Source organism: Pan paniscus, chromosome 9 (assembly GCF_029289425.2).
Source record: "Pan paniscus chromosome 9, NHGRI_mPanPan1-v2.0_pri, whole genome shotgun sequence".
In the NCBI taxonomy this organism is placed as follows: domain Eukaryota; kingdom Metazoa; phylum Chordata; class Mammalia; order Primates; family Hominidae; genus Pan; species Pan paniscus.
In genome coordinates this window covers 78,759,902-78,774,742 of record NC_073258.2, presented here as the reverse complement: position 1 = coordinate 78,774,742, position 14,841 = coordinate 78,759,902, and the positions used below count along the sequence as shown (strand labels likewise).

Here is a 14,841-nt window from a genome sequence, read left to right as displayed (position 1 = left end):
AATCAGAGAAATGCTTATTCATGAAGATCGCTGAATTTCAGATAAGGACAATTTTTTTTTGTTGTTCTTGCCTGGAACAACCCCCATTCCACCACTCCAGTTCTGTTGTAAGTGAAGTTCAAGTAGGTTGGGGCAGAACATGAAAATGAACAGCCTTGCCGCCATGGCCAAAGGAGGCTTACTTGAGTTGGAGCCATTATCAGTTTAAAAAGGTGATCTCAGTGGCAAGCAAACATGGATAGAAGGTGGCTCTGCTTGCCTTATGTTGCCTTTTATTTGAGGCAAGCTATGGATTGGCAAACTAGGTGGGATTTAACAGGAATTTCCCAGGGATGACACAGCCACAGGGGGCTTTATAAGCTCTCTACATATCCCAAGTGGACCAGAGGCTGCAAGGATATGCATCAAAGATTTGGAAGATAGACCCAAGACACCCAAACATTCTGGGCTAATGGATCCTCAGCACATACACAGTGGATAAGCAAGAAGGTTCAAGAGGGCCTTGCAGAATGTAAAAGCCAGTGAAGACATACAACAGCTGGACTTTGAACGCACTCCCCCGTACACACAGTGATCCATCAGTAGAGAGAGAAAGTCTTACTGCCTCAAGGTGTTTGAGCCAAATGTTTAATTAATGTTTGGCTGAACACTAAGCTATATACACACCAAGGAGAATCTTGGGAAACTGGGTTTAAGAATAAAATCAAGGAAAAAACCCTAACAGAACAGAGACTTCAGTAGACACATATTGCATGGGAGAATTCATAGATTTAGTTTAGTGCTATGGTTTGAATGTCTGCACCCTTCCAAACTCATGTTTAAATTTAACTGCCATTATAACAACATTAAGAGGTGGGACCTTTAAGAGCTGATTAGGCCATGAGGGTTCCACCCTCATGAATAGATTATGCTGTTATTGCAGGAGTAGTAGGTTCATTATAAAGGACAAGTATGGCCCTCTCTTTGCGCTTCCACCATGTGATGACTTCCACTATAGGATGATGCAGCAAGAAGGCTCTCACCAGATGCGAGCCAACTGGTCTTGGACTTCCCAGCCTCCAGAACTGTGAGAAAAAAAATTATTTTCATTATAAATTTTAAATTACCCAGTTTCAGGTATTCAGTTATAGGAGCACAACATGGATTAAGCACAAAATGGATTAAGACATTTAGTATAGGCAAATGGCTAAACCCACACACATAAATAAACAGAAGAACAACTTTCAGGGGGAAAAGTTGTTTCACCAGGCTGGATGCCATCCACACTGTCCTACAATATGTTATCTAAAATGTCACTCTTCAACAAAAAATTACAAGGCATGCAAATAAACAAAAACTATGACCCACACTCAGTAAACTGAAACTGTTACCTGGGGCTGGGTGTGGTGGCTCATGCCTGTAATCCCAGCACATTGGGAGGCCAAGGTGGGAATTTCACTTGAGGCCAGAATTTCAAGACCAGCCTGGGAAACATAGGGATACCCAGTTTCTTTTATGTTTTTATTAGAATTTTATTTTTCTAATAGAAATACATTAAACACTTTTTTTTCTTTTGAGATGGAGTCTGGCTCTGTTGCCCAGGCTGGAGTGCAGTGGCGCGATCTTGGCTCACTGCAACCTCCACCTCCGGGGTTCAAGTGATTATCCTGCCTCAGCCTCCCAAGTAGCTGGGATTACAGGCGTGTGCTACCATGCCCGGCTAATTTTTGTATTTTTGGTGGAGACAGGGTTTCACTATGTTGGCCAGGCTGGTCTTGGTCTCCTGACCTCAGGTGATCCACCTGCCTTGGCCTCCCAAAGTGCTGGGATTACAGGCGTGAGCCACTTAAAGATACTTTTAATTCAAAAGGTACTAAACAGTAGAAAGTGAAAGTTTCCTTGCTCCCATGAACCCCAGATACCTAGTTTTCATGTTTCTTTTCAAGGGTATATTGTGCATTAATCATTCAAATCCCTGGGTGTTGTGTGTGTGTGTGTTTACTGTCCCCCTCTCCATACTCTAATATTACAGAAATGATAACATTCTATCAACCCTGGTCTTTATTTTGCTTTTTTGCTTTCCAATATCTTGGAAATTGTTATATGCATGTAACATCTTTTTTACGTTCCAGGATACATGTGTAAGACATGCACGTTCATTACATAGGTACACGTGTGCCATGGTGGTTTGCTGCACCTATCAACCCATCACCTAGGTATTAAGCCCCACATGGATTAGCTATTTATCCTGATGCTCTCCCTCCCCCTGACCCCCACCAGCAAGCCCCAGTGTGTGTTGTTCCCCTCCCTGTGTCCATGTGTTCTCATTGTTCAGCACCCACTTATAAGTGAGAACATGTGGTGTTCAGTTTTCTGTTCCTGTGTTAGTCTGCTGAGGATAATGGCTTCCAGCTCCATCTGTGTCCCTGCAAAGGACATGATCTTGTTCCCCTTTATGGTTGCATAGTATACCACGGTGTAGAGGTACCATATTTTCTTTATCCAGTCTATCACTGATGGGCATATGGGTTGATTCCATGTCTTCGCTATTGTAAACAGTGCTGCAATGAATATATGTGTGCATTTCTCTTTATAACAGAATGATTTATATTCCTCTGGGTATATACCCAGTAATGGGATTGGTGGGTCAAATGGCATTTCTAGTTCTAGGTCTTTGAGGAATTGCCCCACTGTCTTCCACAAAGGTTGAACTAATTTACATTTCCACCAATAGTGTAAAAGCATTCCTATTGGGAGACCTGGTTTCTACAAAAACAAACAAACAAACAAAAGCCAGGTGTGTTGGCTTTGCACCTATAGTGCTAGCTACTCAGGAGGCTGAGGCAGGAGGATCACTTGAGCCCATGAGTTTGAGGCTGCAGTGAGCAATGATCTTGCCACTATACTCTAGCCTGGGTGACTGAGCAAGACTCTGTCTCCAAAAATTAATTAATTAATTAAAAAAGAAACTGTATCTGAGTAATTGAGTATTCTCAGAAGTCTGACATTTAGCAAAGACTTCAAAGAAAGTAGTATAAGGGAAATAAAGCACAAAGAAATAAACAAAAATATGGTAACAATGACTCAGCAAATACAGAATCTCAATAAGGAAACACTTCAAAAAGGAATAAAATAGAAATTCTAGCACTGGTAAGCACAGTAAGTAAAAGGTACTTGTATTGCTGGGCGCGGTGGCTCATGCCTGTAATCCCAGCACTTTGGGAGGCCGAGGTGGGCGGATCACGAGGTCAGGAGATCGAGACCATCCTGGCTAACACGGTGAAACTCCATCTCTACTAAAAATACAAAAAATTAGCTGGGCGCAGTGGTGGGCGCCTGTAGTCTCAGCTACTCGAGAGGCTGAGGCAGGAGAATGGCGTGAACCCGGGAGGCGGAGCTTGCAGTGAGCCCAGATAATGCCACTGCAGTCTGGCCTGGGCAAAAGAGCGAGACTCTGTCTCAAAAAAAAAAAAAAAAAAAAGGTACTTGTATCAGTCAGGGTTATCCAGAGAAACAGAAGCAGATGACTATAAATATTGACAGACTTGTTTCAAAAAAGTGGCTCACAAAATTTTGGAGGCTGGCAAGTCCAAAAATGTGTAGATAATACTGGTAAGCTGCTCACCCTTGGGCAAGAGTTGTTATGGTACTGAGGCAGTATTTCTTCTTCAAGGAAACATCAGTTTTGCTTGGACTTTAAACTGATTGGAAGAGGCCAACTCAGTGTATCAAGGATATAATCTCATATATACACTAGTCTACTGACTGTAGATGTTAACCATATCTACAAGGTATGTTCACAGCAACACTTAGATTAGTATTTGATTAAATAACCGTACTATAACCTTACCACGTTGACACATAAAACTAACAGTCACAGTCTACGTCTTGTCAATTTGGCACCTATATGTGTCTCCTTAACCATATTTAATCTCCAACTAAAGACGATTAGAAAGTCTTACTTCTGATTAACATTAATAACTAATAACCCATTTTTGCAAGTTCAACTTATTATTAATATCAAAGAGACAGTGTCTCATTCTTTCATCCAGTCTGGAGTGCAGTAGCGTGATCTTAGCTCACTGCAACCTCAAGCCCCTGGGCTCCAGTGATCTTCCCACCTCAGGCTAGTTCCTAGCTGGAACTAGAGGTGTGTGGCACCATATCCAGCTAATTTTGTAATTTTATTTATTTATTTATTTATTTATTTATTTTTAGAGCCAGGGTCTCACTATGTTGCCCATGTTGGTCTCCAAATCCTGGGCTCAAGCAATCTGTCTTCTCTCCTCAGCCTCCCAAGTGCTTGCATTATAGGCATGAGCCACTGTGCCCAGGCTCAATTTCTGAATGTCCATCTAAAAAATAAGTACCAGAGGGCTGGGCGTGGTGGTTCATGCCTGTAATCCAAGCACTTTGGATGGCCAAAGCAGGTGGATCACTTGAGGTCAGGAGTTCAAGACCAGCCTGGCCAACATGGTGAAACCCTGTCTCTACTAAAAATACAAAAATTAGCTGGGCGTAGTGATGCACACCTGTAGTCCTATCTACCCGGGATGCTGAGGCAGGAGGTGGAGGTAACAATGAGCCAAGATCGCACCACTGCACTCCAGCCTGGGTGACAGAGCGAGACTCCATCTCAAAAACAAACAAACAAACAAACAAAAACCAAAGGGACAGGCGCAGTGGCTTACATCTGTGATGCCAGCATTTTGGGAGGCCGAGGCAGGCGGATCATGAGGTCAGGAGTTAAGAGACCCTAGCCTGGCCAACGTGGTGAAACCCTGTCTCTACTAAAAATAACAAAAATTAGCTGGGTGTGTTGGCGGGTGCCTGTAATCCCAGCTACTTGGTAGACTGAGGCAGGAGAATCATTTGAACCTGGGAGGTGGAGGTTGCAGTGAGCTGAGATCGTGCCACTGCACTCCAGCCTGGGTGACAGAGCGAGACTACGTCTCAAAAAACAAGCAAGCAAACAAACAAACAAAAAAACTCAAACAAAAAACAAATAACACAGAAGTTCAATATATTGTTATGGGTGCTATGGAAGGAAGATACAAATTCATAAAACATGATTCCTGTTTTTGAGGATCTAATACTACAGTAGAGAAGACAAACACATATAATTACAAGGTAACTTTTTCTTTTTTTGAGATGGAGTTTCGCTCTTGTTGCCCAGGCTGGAGTGCAATGGCGCGATCTTGGCTCACCGCAACCTCCGCCTCCCTGGTTCAAGCGATTCTCCTGCCTCAGCCTCCTGAGTAGTTAGGATTACAGGTGCCCACCACCATGCCCAGCTAATTTTGTATTTTTAGTAGAGATGGCGTTTCTCCATGTTGTTCAGGCTGGTCTCGAACTCCCAGCCTCAGGTGATCCACCCGCCTAAGCCTCCCAAAGTACTGGGATTACAAGCGTAAGCCGCTGCGCCCGGCCACAGGGTAACTTCTTAAGAAAAAACAAAGTAACTTTTAAAAAGTGATATAAGGAGAGACATAACGAGTATGTTTTGAGGATTTCTTTATTAGTCTGATAGGGCTTCCATTACAAAATACCACAGACTGCGTGTCTTAAACAATAGAAATTTATTTTCTCACACTTCTGGAGACCAGAAGTCCAAGATCAAGGTGCCAATAGGATTGGTTGGTTTATGGCGAGGCCTTTTTGGCTTGGAAATGGATGCCTTTTGCTGTTTTCTCACATGGCTTTTTCTGCTTGCATGGGCACACCTGCTATCTCTTTCTCTTCTTATAAATTCACCCATCCTATTAGATTAGGGCCTGACTCTTATGATCTCATTTAATTTTAACTACCTCCTTGAAGACCCTATCTCTAACTACAGTCGTTTTTGGGGTTAGGGCTTCAATGTATGAAGTTGGTGGGGAGGGCACATTCAGTCCACAGCAATTTCTAAGTAGGAAATTAAATAAATATGTTTGAGGAAATAGTATTTGAACTGGGTCTTAAAATTCAATTGAGAAAAAAAGGAATATTTATTGGGAACCTACTATGTACCAGATATTTTAGATCTGTTATCTCAACAACATCAAGATTGGAGAGTGGTTAAGAACTTTGTTCCAAGTTATATAGCTAATAAGTGAGAAAATGAGAATTTGAATCCAAGTCTGTCTGACTCTACAGCATGTATTCTTCAATTCACTTTGCCATTCTACTCCAACTTTATTTTTATTATTATTATTTTTTTCTTTTTTGACACAGAGTCTCACTCTGTCACCCAGGCTAGAGTGCAGTGGCATGATCTCGGCTCACTGCAACCTCCAAGTGATTCTTGTGCCTCAGCCACCCTGGTAGCTGGGATTACAGGTACATGCCACCACGCCTGGTTAATTTTTTGTATATTTTGGTAGAGACAGGGTTTCGCCATGTTTGCCAGGCTGGTCTCAAATTCCTGATCTCAAGCGATCCGCCCACCTCAGTCTCCCAAAGTGCTGGGATTACAGGCGTGAGCCACCACGCCTGCCCCCAACTTTAGACTCAACAACTATTAAATAAGGAAATGCATAGGAAAATTATAGAATTTATTATTAGGAAAACAACTTCCTGGGAGATAAAATGTCACTGCTGCTTTTTTGGGAGTATCAACGAGGAAGATGAGTCTGATTTAGAAAATAAACCATAATCACTACATGAGTTAACATACCCCAAAGCATAGTGGCTTAAATAAGACAAAGTTTAAAGTCCAGAGGTAGTCAACATATGGCAGGTATAGTAGTTATCCCAAAGTCTAGGAATTAGGTGGCTTCCAGGTTTCAGCCTCACAGTCTTGATGATGAGGACTTCACTCTCATAGTTTAATATGGAGCTCTGGCGATCACATCCATGTTCCAAGCAACAGAATAAAGAGATAAAGTGGGACAGGGCAAAGGGTATATGTCTGGTGTCCTTTAAGAAATTTCCTGAAAGGTTTCAGAGAATACTTCTGTTTGCATGTTATTTGCTAGAATACAGTCATGTGGTCACACTCAATTGCAAACAATGCTAGATCTATCTGTTCTAAGAGGCAATGTGCCCAGCTTAAAAGTAGAGATTTCAAGGGGAGAATATGTATTAAGGAAGTACTAGTCTCCAAAATAATTATTTATCCTTATAAATCAGATTTTTGTTGTTACTTTTTATAAAAATATGGATACCCTTCGGACTACTCTGGTTTAGCTCATGAGATAATATTCATTTTTTTAACTTCCGTATTCCACTCTCAGTATTAATTATCAATAATGTTACAGTTTGAGTGGTAAAGGTGAGATTTGAAACTAAAGCCATCAGATGTCAAAAGTTATGTCCTTTCCATTATACCTCCTTATCTTGATACTAGAAACATTCTTCTGCAAGTACTTAATCAGTCTTTTCCTAGCCATTTGAATTACCCTTAAAATCCATTTTCTTGGCCAGGTGCAGTGGCTCACGTCTGTAATCCCAGAACTTTGGGAGGCCAAGGTGGATGGATCACCTGAGGTCAGGGGTTCGAGATCAGCCTGACCAACATGGTGAAAACCCATATGTACCAAAAATACAAAAATTAGCTGAACGAGGTGGTGTGTACTTGTAATCCCAGCTACTCAGGAGGCTGAGGCAGGAGAAGCACTTGAACCTGGGAGGAGGAGGTTGCAGTGAGCCGAGACTGCATGACTCTGTCTCAAAAAAAAAAAAAAAAAAAAATCAACTTTCTCCATGAAATTCATCATAAAAGATGTAATGGTTTCCTCATGCCCTTCTCAGTTTGATAATAAAATCATAATTAAGAGATTCTCTGATCTTCATTATGTGTTTACTTCTGTAGAAACTTTGCATCTTCTAATTTCTTCAAAACCACCTAAAGTGTTTAGTTCATTGTTGGGAATGCAACCATTGCTTCCCTAACCATTAAGTGAGTTTGTTTACCATTTGTATTTGTTGATATGTAATTTACATTTTATTCATTGAATTAGTATTTATAATCTTGGTTTGTGTATGGAGTATATATGAATCTGCATGACTATGTCTAGGATTATAAGATTTAAAGCACCGTAAAAAACAGACATATAATGGGACACTTTTTCTGCTGTTGACAACTTTACTTAATATATGGTGGTAACTAGTTTCAAAAGCAGTTTTCTTCATCTACAGTTTGAATTTGCTTTCAGTTGCCTTTTCAATTTATTTCTGTTCAAGAAACATTTTTGAGCTTCTAACATGTATAACTCTTTGTGCTAAGAGCTGGCAGAATAAATAATTAGGAAGGTAGAATTACTCAAAAATAAATGGAATCATTTCATGACCTCAAGAAGAAACGTCAAAATCTAGATGGAATGATAGATAAGTATTAATATACGATTAACTGTAATACAAAACAGATTGTGCTAAGTCCAGGGTGAGTAGAGAATTTTAATGTTAGGTATTGATAAACATTCTAATAGGTACAAATGAAGTACAAGGGGATGTTAGTGGGAATAGTGATTAACTCTGAGAAGACTCATAGAGCAGGAGTCTCCAGCCCCTGGGTACAGGCCTGCTACCAGTCCGTGATCTGTTAGGAACTGGGCTGCACAACAGGAGGTAAGCAGCAGGTGAGTGAGTGATACTTTGTATGTAAGCCACTTCCTGTGGCTCACATTACTGCCCGAGCTCTACCTCCTGACACATCAGCAGCAGCATTAGATGATCATAGATGCGTGAACCCTATTGTGAACTGCACATGTGAGGGATTTAGGTTGCACAGTCCCTTATGAAAATCTAATGCCTGATGATCTGTCACTGTCTCCCATCACTCCCAGATGGAACCATCTAGTTGTAGGAAAACAAGCTCAGGGCTCCCACTGATTCTGTATTATGGTCAGTTGTATAATTATTTCATTATATACTACAATGTAATAATAATAAAAATAAACCGCCTGGCCAACATGGCGAAAACCCCGTCTCTACTAAAAATGCAAACATTAGCTGGGTGTGGTAGTGAATGCCTGTAGTCCCAGCTACTCCAAAGCCGAGGCAGGAGAATCGCTTGAACTTCGGAGATTGAGGTTGCACTGATATGAGATCTGCCATTGCACTCCAGCCTGGGTGACAGAATGAGACCCTGTCTCAAAAAAAAAAAAAAAATACACACACACACACACACACACACACACACACACATATATATACAATAAAGTGCACAATAAATGTAATGAGCTTGAATCATCCTGAAACCATCTCTGTCCTGGTCTGTGGAAAAACTGTCTTCCACAATACTGGTCCCTTGTGCCAAAAAGGTTAGGGACTGCTGTTACAGAGCACAAATGGACTGAATTCTTCTTTGACAACATCACTATAAGCCTGGGTATAAAAAAAATTTCAGCAGGCAAATATGGGGAAAACTGGGGAGTAGGAGGACTTTTTTTTTTTTCTTAAAACAGAGGGTACTACATGACAAAATACTGGAAATACATTTGAAGAATAAATATAAAAGTTCCTCTATGGCCAGGCGCGGTGGCTCATGCCTGTAATCCCAGTACTTTGGGAGGCTGAGGCGGGCGGATCACCTGAGGTCCGGAGTTTCAGACCAGCCTGACCAACATGGAGAAACCCTGCCTCTGCTAAAAATACAAAATTAGGTGGGCATGGTGGCGCATGCCTGTAATCCCAGCTACTGGGGAGGCTGAGGCAGAAGAATCGCTTGAACCTGGGAGGCGGAGGTTGCAGCGAGCCGAGATCACACCATTGCACTCCAGCCTGGGCAACAAGAGCGAAATGCCGTCTCAAAAAAAAAAAAGTTCCTCTATTTGTGAAGTTTCATTTTTTATAAACTTATAAACTCAAAGAATAAATTTATATATGAGACTCAACCCTGCCAGAAATATATGATGTTGATGGTTTTTGTGTATTGCCACTTCCAAACCTATAATTGTAAGTACAGTTAACTATTGTCAGTGTGATTAGAGTATAGTGCATGATGTAGCTGGAGAGGTAGATTGAGTTCAGATTATGGTGGATATCATAGGTATGTCAAGAGATTTGGACTTTAGAGAAAATGAAGTCACAAGATGTTTGTCAACAGAACAGTGACATAATTTCATACAAGATTTAAAAAGATACCTGGCCAGGCGTGGTGGCTCATGCCTGTAATCCCAGCACTTCTGAGAGGCTGAAGTGGGTGGATCACTTGAGGTCAGGAGTTCAAGACCAGACTGGCCAACATGGTGAAACCTCATCTCTACTAAAAAAAAAAAAAAATACAAAAATTAGCCAGGCATGGTGGCACATGTCTGTAATCCCAGCTACTTGGGAGACTGAGGCACGAGAATCACTTGAAACTGGGAGGCAGAGGTTGCAGTGAGCCAAGATCGTACCACTGCACTCCAGCCTGGGTGACAGAGTGAGACCCTGTCTCAGAAAAAAAAAAAAAAAAGATACCTAAGTAATGTGAAAGGTGGCTGCTTCTTTCATGTTGTGTGGAAGAAATTACATCCCATAGTAAGCATGGCTTGGGAGAGTAAAATCAAGAAGGTAAGGGTAGAGCAGGGTGTATTAAGATTGGTTCTCAGAACACCAGAATGATAATCACATCATGTGCTTGCAGATACCTAGGCTCCAACAGAGATCTACTAAGTAAGAATTTCAAGGAGTAGCCAAAGAATCTGTATTAAACATCTAATGGCCATTGGGTTGTCTCCAATTTTTGACATTAGAAACAATGCTTGTTATGAACATTTATGTAAAAATTTTTTCATGGACATATGCTCATTTTTCTTGGGTATAGCTAGGAAAGGAACTGCTGGTTCAAGTAACTTTATGTTTATCATTTTGAGGAGCTATCAGACTGTTACATAGCAGATCCACAACTTTGCAATTCCACTAGCAGTGATGAGGGTTCTGCTTTCTCCATATCCTTGTCAACACCAATTTCAAACCATCATTGTGGGTGTGAAGTGGTATTTTTTTCTTTCTTTCTTTTTTCTGAGACAGGGTCTTGCTTTGTTGTCCAGACTGGAGTGCTGTGACATGATTACAGCTCACTGAAGCCTCGACGAATTCTCCCATCTCAGCTTCTCAAGTAGCTGGGACTACAGGTGCATGCCACCATGTCTGGCTATTTTTTTTTTTTTTTTGGTATATTTTGTAGAGACAGGGTCTCGCCATGTTTCCCAGAATGGTCTCAAACTCCTGGACTCAAGCAATTCTCCCACCTCAGTCTCCCAAAGTGATGGGATTACAGGTATGAGCCACTGTGCCCAACCATAAAGTGCTATTTCATTGTGGTTTTCATTATTTATTTCTTGATGATCAATGATGTTGAGTATCTTTTCATTTGCTTGTTGGCTATTTGTATATTTTCTTTGGTGAAATGCCAATTATTTGTCTTTTTTATTATTGACATGTGTTTTTGTAGAGCACTCAATCCTGTTGCTGTTTGGGGTGCCACTGTGTAACCCACACGGACCTATGGGACTGAATAAAGGGGGGCAAACGCGGGAATAAAAGACAAGAGACAAAAGAGTATATTTGGAAGAAGGGGTCGGGGGCACCTTGCCTCTAGTGGACAAGGGCCCTGAGCTTTACACAGCCCTCCATATTTATTAGGCAAAAGAGATAGCAAGAAGTGGAGGTGGGTGGGGGGTGGGTGTCGTCAGCAGTTTGATTCACAGCAGGTTTGTAAGACTGCATTCTTCAAACAATAGGCGCTAGATTTCTCAATAGATAACTTTAAGGAGCCCACTGCCAGGGAGTGAGGCCCTCAGCAAACCTTTTGGTGGCAGGGCAGTATCAGTTTGCCCACATTCTGCATTCATGATAAACAGTTTGCTGTTTGATCATATAGCCTCCAGCGGAATGCTTAGTTGGTCATGATCCCTTTGGCCTTTTGAGCTCCCAACATGTTTTTAACATATTCTAGATGAATCTCTTACTGGATGTATTTTTTCCTATTTTGTAGGTTGTCTTTTGACTTTCTTTTCTTTTCTTCTTTTAGGTACAGGGTCTTGCTCTGTTGCCTAAGCTGGAGTGCAATGGCACAATCAGCTTACCACAGCCTCAAAATCCTGGGCTCAAGTGATTTTCCCACCTCAGGCTCCTGAGCAGCTAGGACTACAGGTGTGCATCACCATGTCTGGCTATAAAAAAGAATTTTGTAGAGATGGGATCTCACTATGTTTCCCAGGATGGTCTCAAATTCCTGGCCTCAAGTGATCCTCCGGCCTTGGTCTCCAAAAGTGCTGGGATTACAAGCATGAACAACTGTTCCCAGACTTGATTTTCTTCCTTAAGCCCCACGTTTGGACTGATGGTCTTGACTTTTTGATACATGTTTTTGTAAAGCACACAAGTTTTTAATTTTGATGAGGTCTATTAATTTATTTTTCCTTTTGTTGCTTGTGGATTTGGTGTTATTTCTAAGAATCCATTGCCATATCCAAGGTCTTAAAGATTTACCCTTGTTTTCTTCTAAGAGTTTTAGTTTCAGGTCTCACAAATGTAGTCGTCTGAAACATTCTGAATTATTTATATGGAATGAATTAGGGGTTCAACTTCATTCTTTTCTATGTGGATCTCCAGTTTTCCCAGCATCATTTGTTGCAAAAACTATTCTTTCCCCATTAGATGGTCTTGGTATGTTTATTTTAAATCAATTTACTCTAGATGTATAGGTTTATATATGAGTCTCCATTCTGTTCCATTGACCCAAATGGCTATTTGTTATTCAGCCTGACTACTATAAAAAATACCATAAATTGGTAACTTAAACAACAAAAATTTATTTTTCACAGTTCTGCAGCTGGCATATCCAAGATAAGGTGCTGGCCTGACTGGTATCTCGTGAGGGCTTTCTCCTTGGGTTGCAGATGTCTGCCATCTCTCTGTGTCTTCACATGGCCTCTCCTTGGCATATGCATGTGAAGAGAAAGAGCTCTCTATTTCTGTTCTTACAAAATTACCAGTTGTATCACATTAGGGCCCCACCCTCATGACATTGTTTAACTTTAGTTAACTCCTTCCTATAGGCATTATCTCTAAATACAGTCACATTAGGGGTTAGGGCTTCAACATATGAATCTGGGGGAGACACAGTCTGTCATATGCCATTACTACACACAATCTTGATTACCGTAGCTGTGTAGTAACTTTGGAAGCCAGGAAGTGTGAGTCCTTCAACTTTGTTCATCATCTGAAAAACTGTTTTGGATATTCTGGGTTCTCTGAATTTCCATATTAGTATTAGGATCAACTTGTCAATTTCTGCAAAGAAGCCAGCTGGAATTTTGATGGAGAGTGAATCTGTGGAATCTGTACTTCAACTTAAAGAGTATTGGCATCTTATCAATATTAAATCTTCCAATCCATGAATATGTGTTTTCTTCCCATGTACATCTTTTAAAATTTCCTTGAACAATGTTTTATAATTTTCTTTCTTTTTTTTTTTCGAGATGGAGTCTTGCTCTGTTGCCCAGGCTGCAGTGCAGTGGTGCGATCTTGGCTCACTGCAAGCTCCACCTCCCGGGTTCACGCCATTCTCCCGCCGCAGCCTCCCGAGTAGCTGGGACTACAGGCGCCCACTACCCCACCCGGCTAATTTTGTTTTTGTATTTTTAGTAGAGATGGGGTTTCACCATGTTAGCCAGGATGGTCTCGATCTCCTGACCTTGTGATCCGCCCGCCTCGGCCTCCCAAAGTGCTGGGATTACAGGTGTGAGCCACCGCACCCGTCTATAATTTTCATTCTTGTATTTCTTTTTAAGAAATCTCTAAATATTTTCTGATTCTATTGTAAATGGAGTTATTGATATCATTTTTTTGCTGTTTGTGTATTTTGTTTTTTTGAGACAGAGTTGCGCTCTGTCACCCAGGCTGGAGTGAAGTGGTGCAATTTTGGCTCACTGCAACCTCTGCCTCCCAAGTTCAAGTGATTCTCCTGCCTCAGCCTCCCTAGTAGCTGGGATTACAGGTGCACATCACCATGCCCAGCTAGTTTTTTGTATTTTTTAGTAGAGATGGAGTTTCACCATGTTGGCCAGGCTGGTCTTGAACTCCTGGCCTCAAGTGATCCACCTACCTCGCCTCCCAAAGTGCTGGGATTACAGGCAGGAGCCACTGTGCCTGGTCTGATTTCATTTTTGGATTGTTCATTGCTAATGTACAGAATAACACATGATTTTTGAGTATTTATCTTGTATCCTGCAAACGTGCTTGTCTATTTGTTCTAATAGCTTTATTTGTGGATTCTTTAGGATTTCCTACATATAAGATCAGTAATTTAAGATAGAGCTTGTTTTACTTATTCCATGCCAATCTGGATGTCTTTTATTTTTTTCTTGACACATTGCACTGGCTACAACCTCCAGTATAATATTAAATGTAAGTGGATATAGCAAACATCCTTGTCTTGTTCCTGACCTTAGGAGGGAGGAATTAGTTTTCAGCATTCCATATATTAGGCATGGGTTTTTCATAATGCTCTTAATCAGGCTGAAAAAGTTCCCTTCTCTTCCTAGTTTATTATTTTTAACATGAAAGAATATTGAATTTTGTCAAATGAGTTTTCTGCATCTATTGAGATGACTATGTTGTTTCTTTTATTCTGTAAATATATTACAATATATTGATTTTTAGATTTTAAGCCAATATTGCATAGTTGGGATGAATCCCACTTGTTTATGGTGTATAATCCTTTTTATATGTGGTTGGAACTGGTTTGCTAGTATTTCATTGAGGATTGCTGTGTTTGCTAGATTCACATGAGGTATTGGGCTTTCCTTGTGATATTTTTCTCTATCTTGCTACTAAGGAAAATCTGTCCTCACAGAATAAGTTGGGAAGTGTTCCCTCTCTTCTAGTTTTTGGTATGAATTTGTGAAGCATTGGTATTAATTCCTATTTCAACTTTTGGTAGAACTGACC

At 40.9% G+C, this 14,841-nt stretch overlaps 1 protein-coding gene across 12 annotated transcripts in view; it reads right to left on the bottom strand.

Moving 5' to 3' along the window:
* Window positions 1–14,841, bottom strand: part of AAMDC (adipogenesis associated Mth938 domain containing) — a 51,307-nt gene that overhangs the window by 30,343 nt on the left and 6,123 nt on the right. For 4 of the 12 annotated variants that reach the window (XM_063608677.1, XM_055094724.2, XM_063608678.1 and 1 more), the window contains exon 2: window positions 860–1,064. The exons of 2 other annotated variants lie outside the window; for them this stretch is intronic. In XM_063608677.1, coding sequence (XP_063464747.1) covers window positions 860–898 — 39 coding nt within the window. In that variant the 5' untranslated portion in view covers window positions 899–1,064. Of the gene's footprint in view, window positions 1–859; window positions 1,065–10,044; window positions 10,166–14,841 lie in introns of all 12 variants that reach the window. 6 more of the 12 variants (XM_055094719.2, XM_063608680.1, XM_055094721.2 and 3 more) reach the window with 2 other exon arrangements.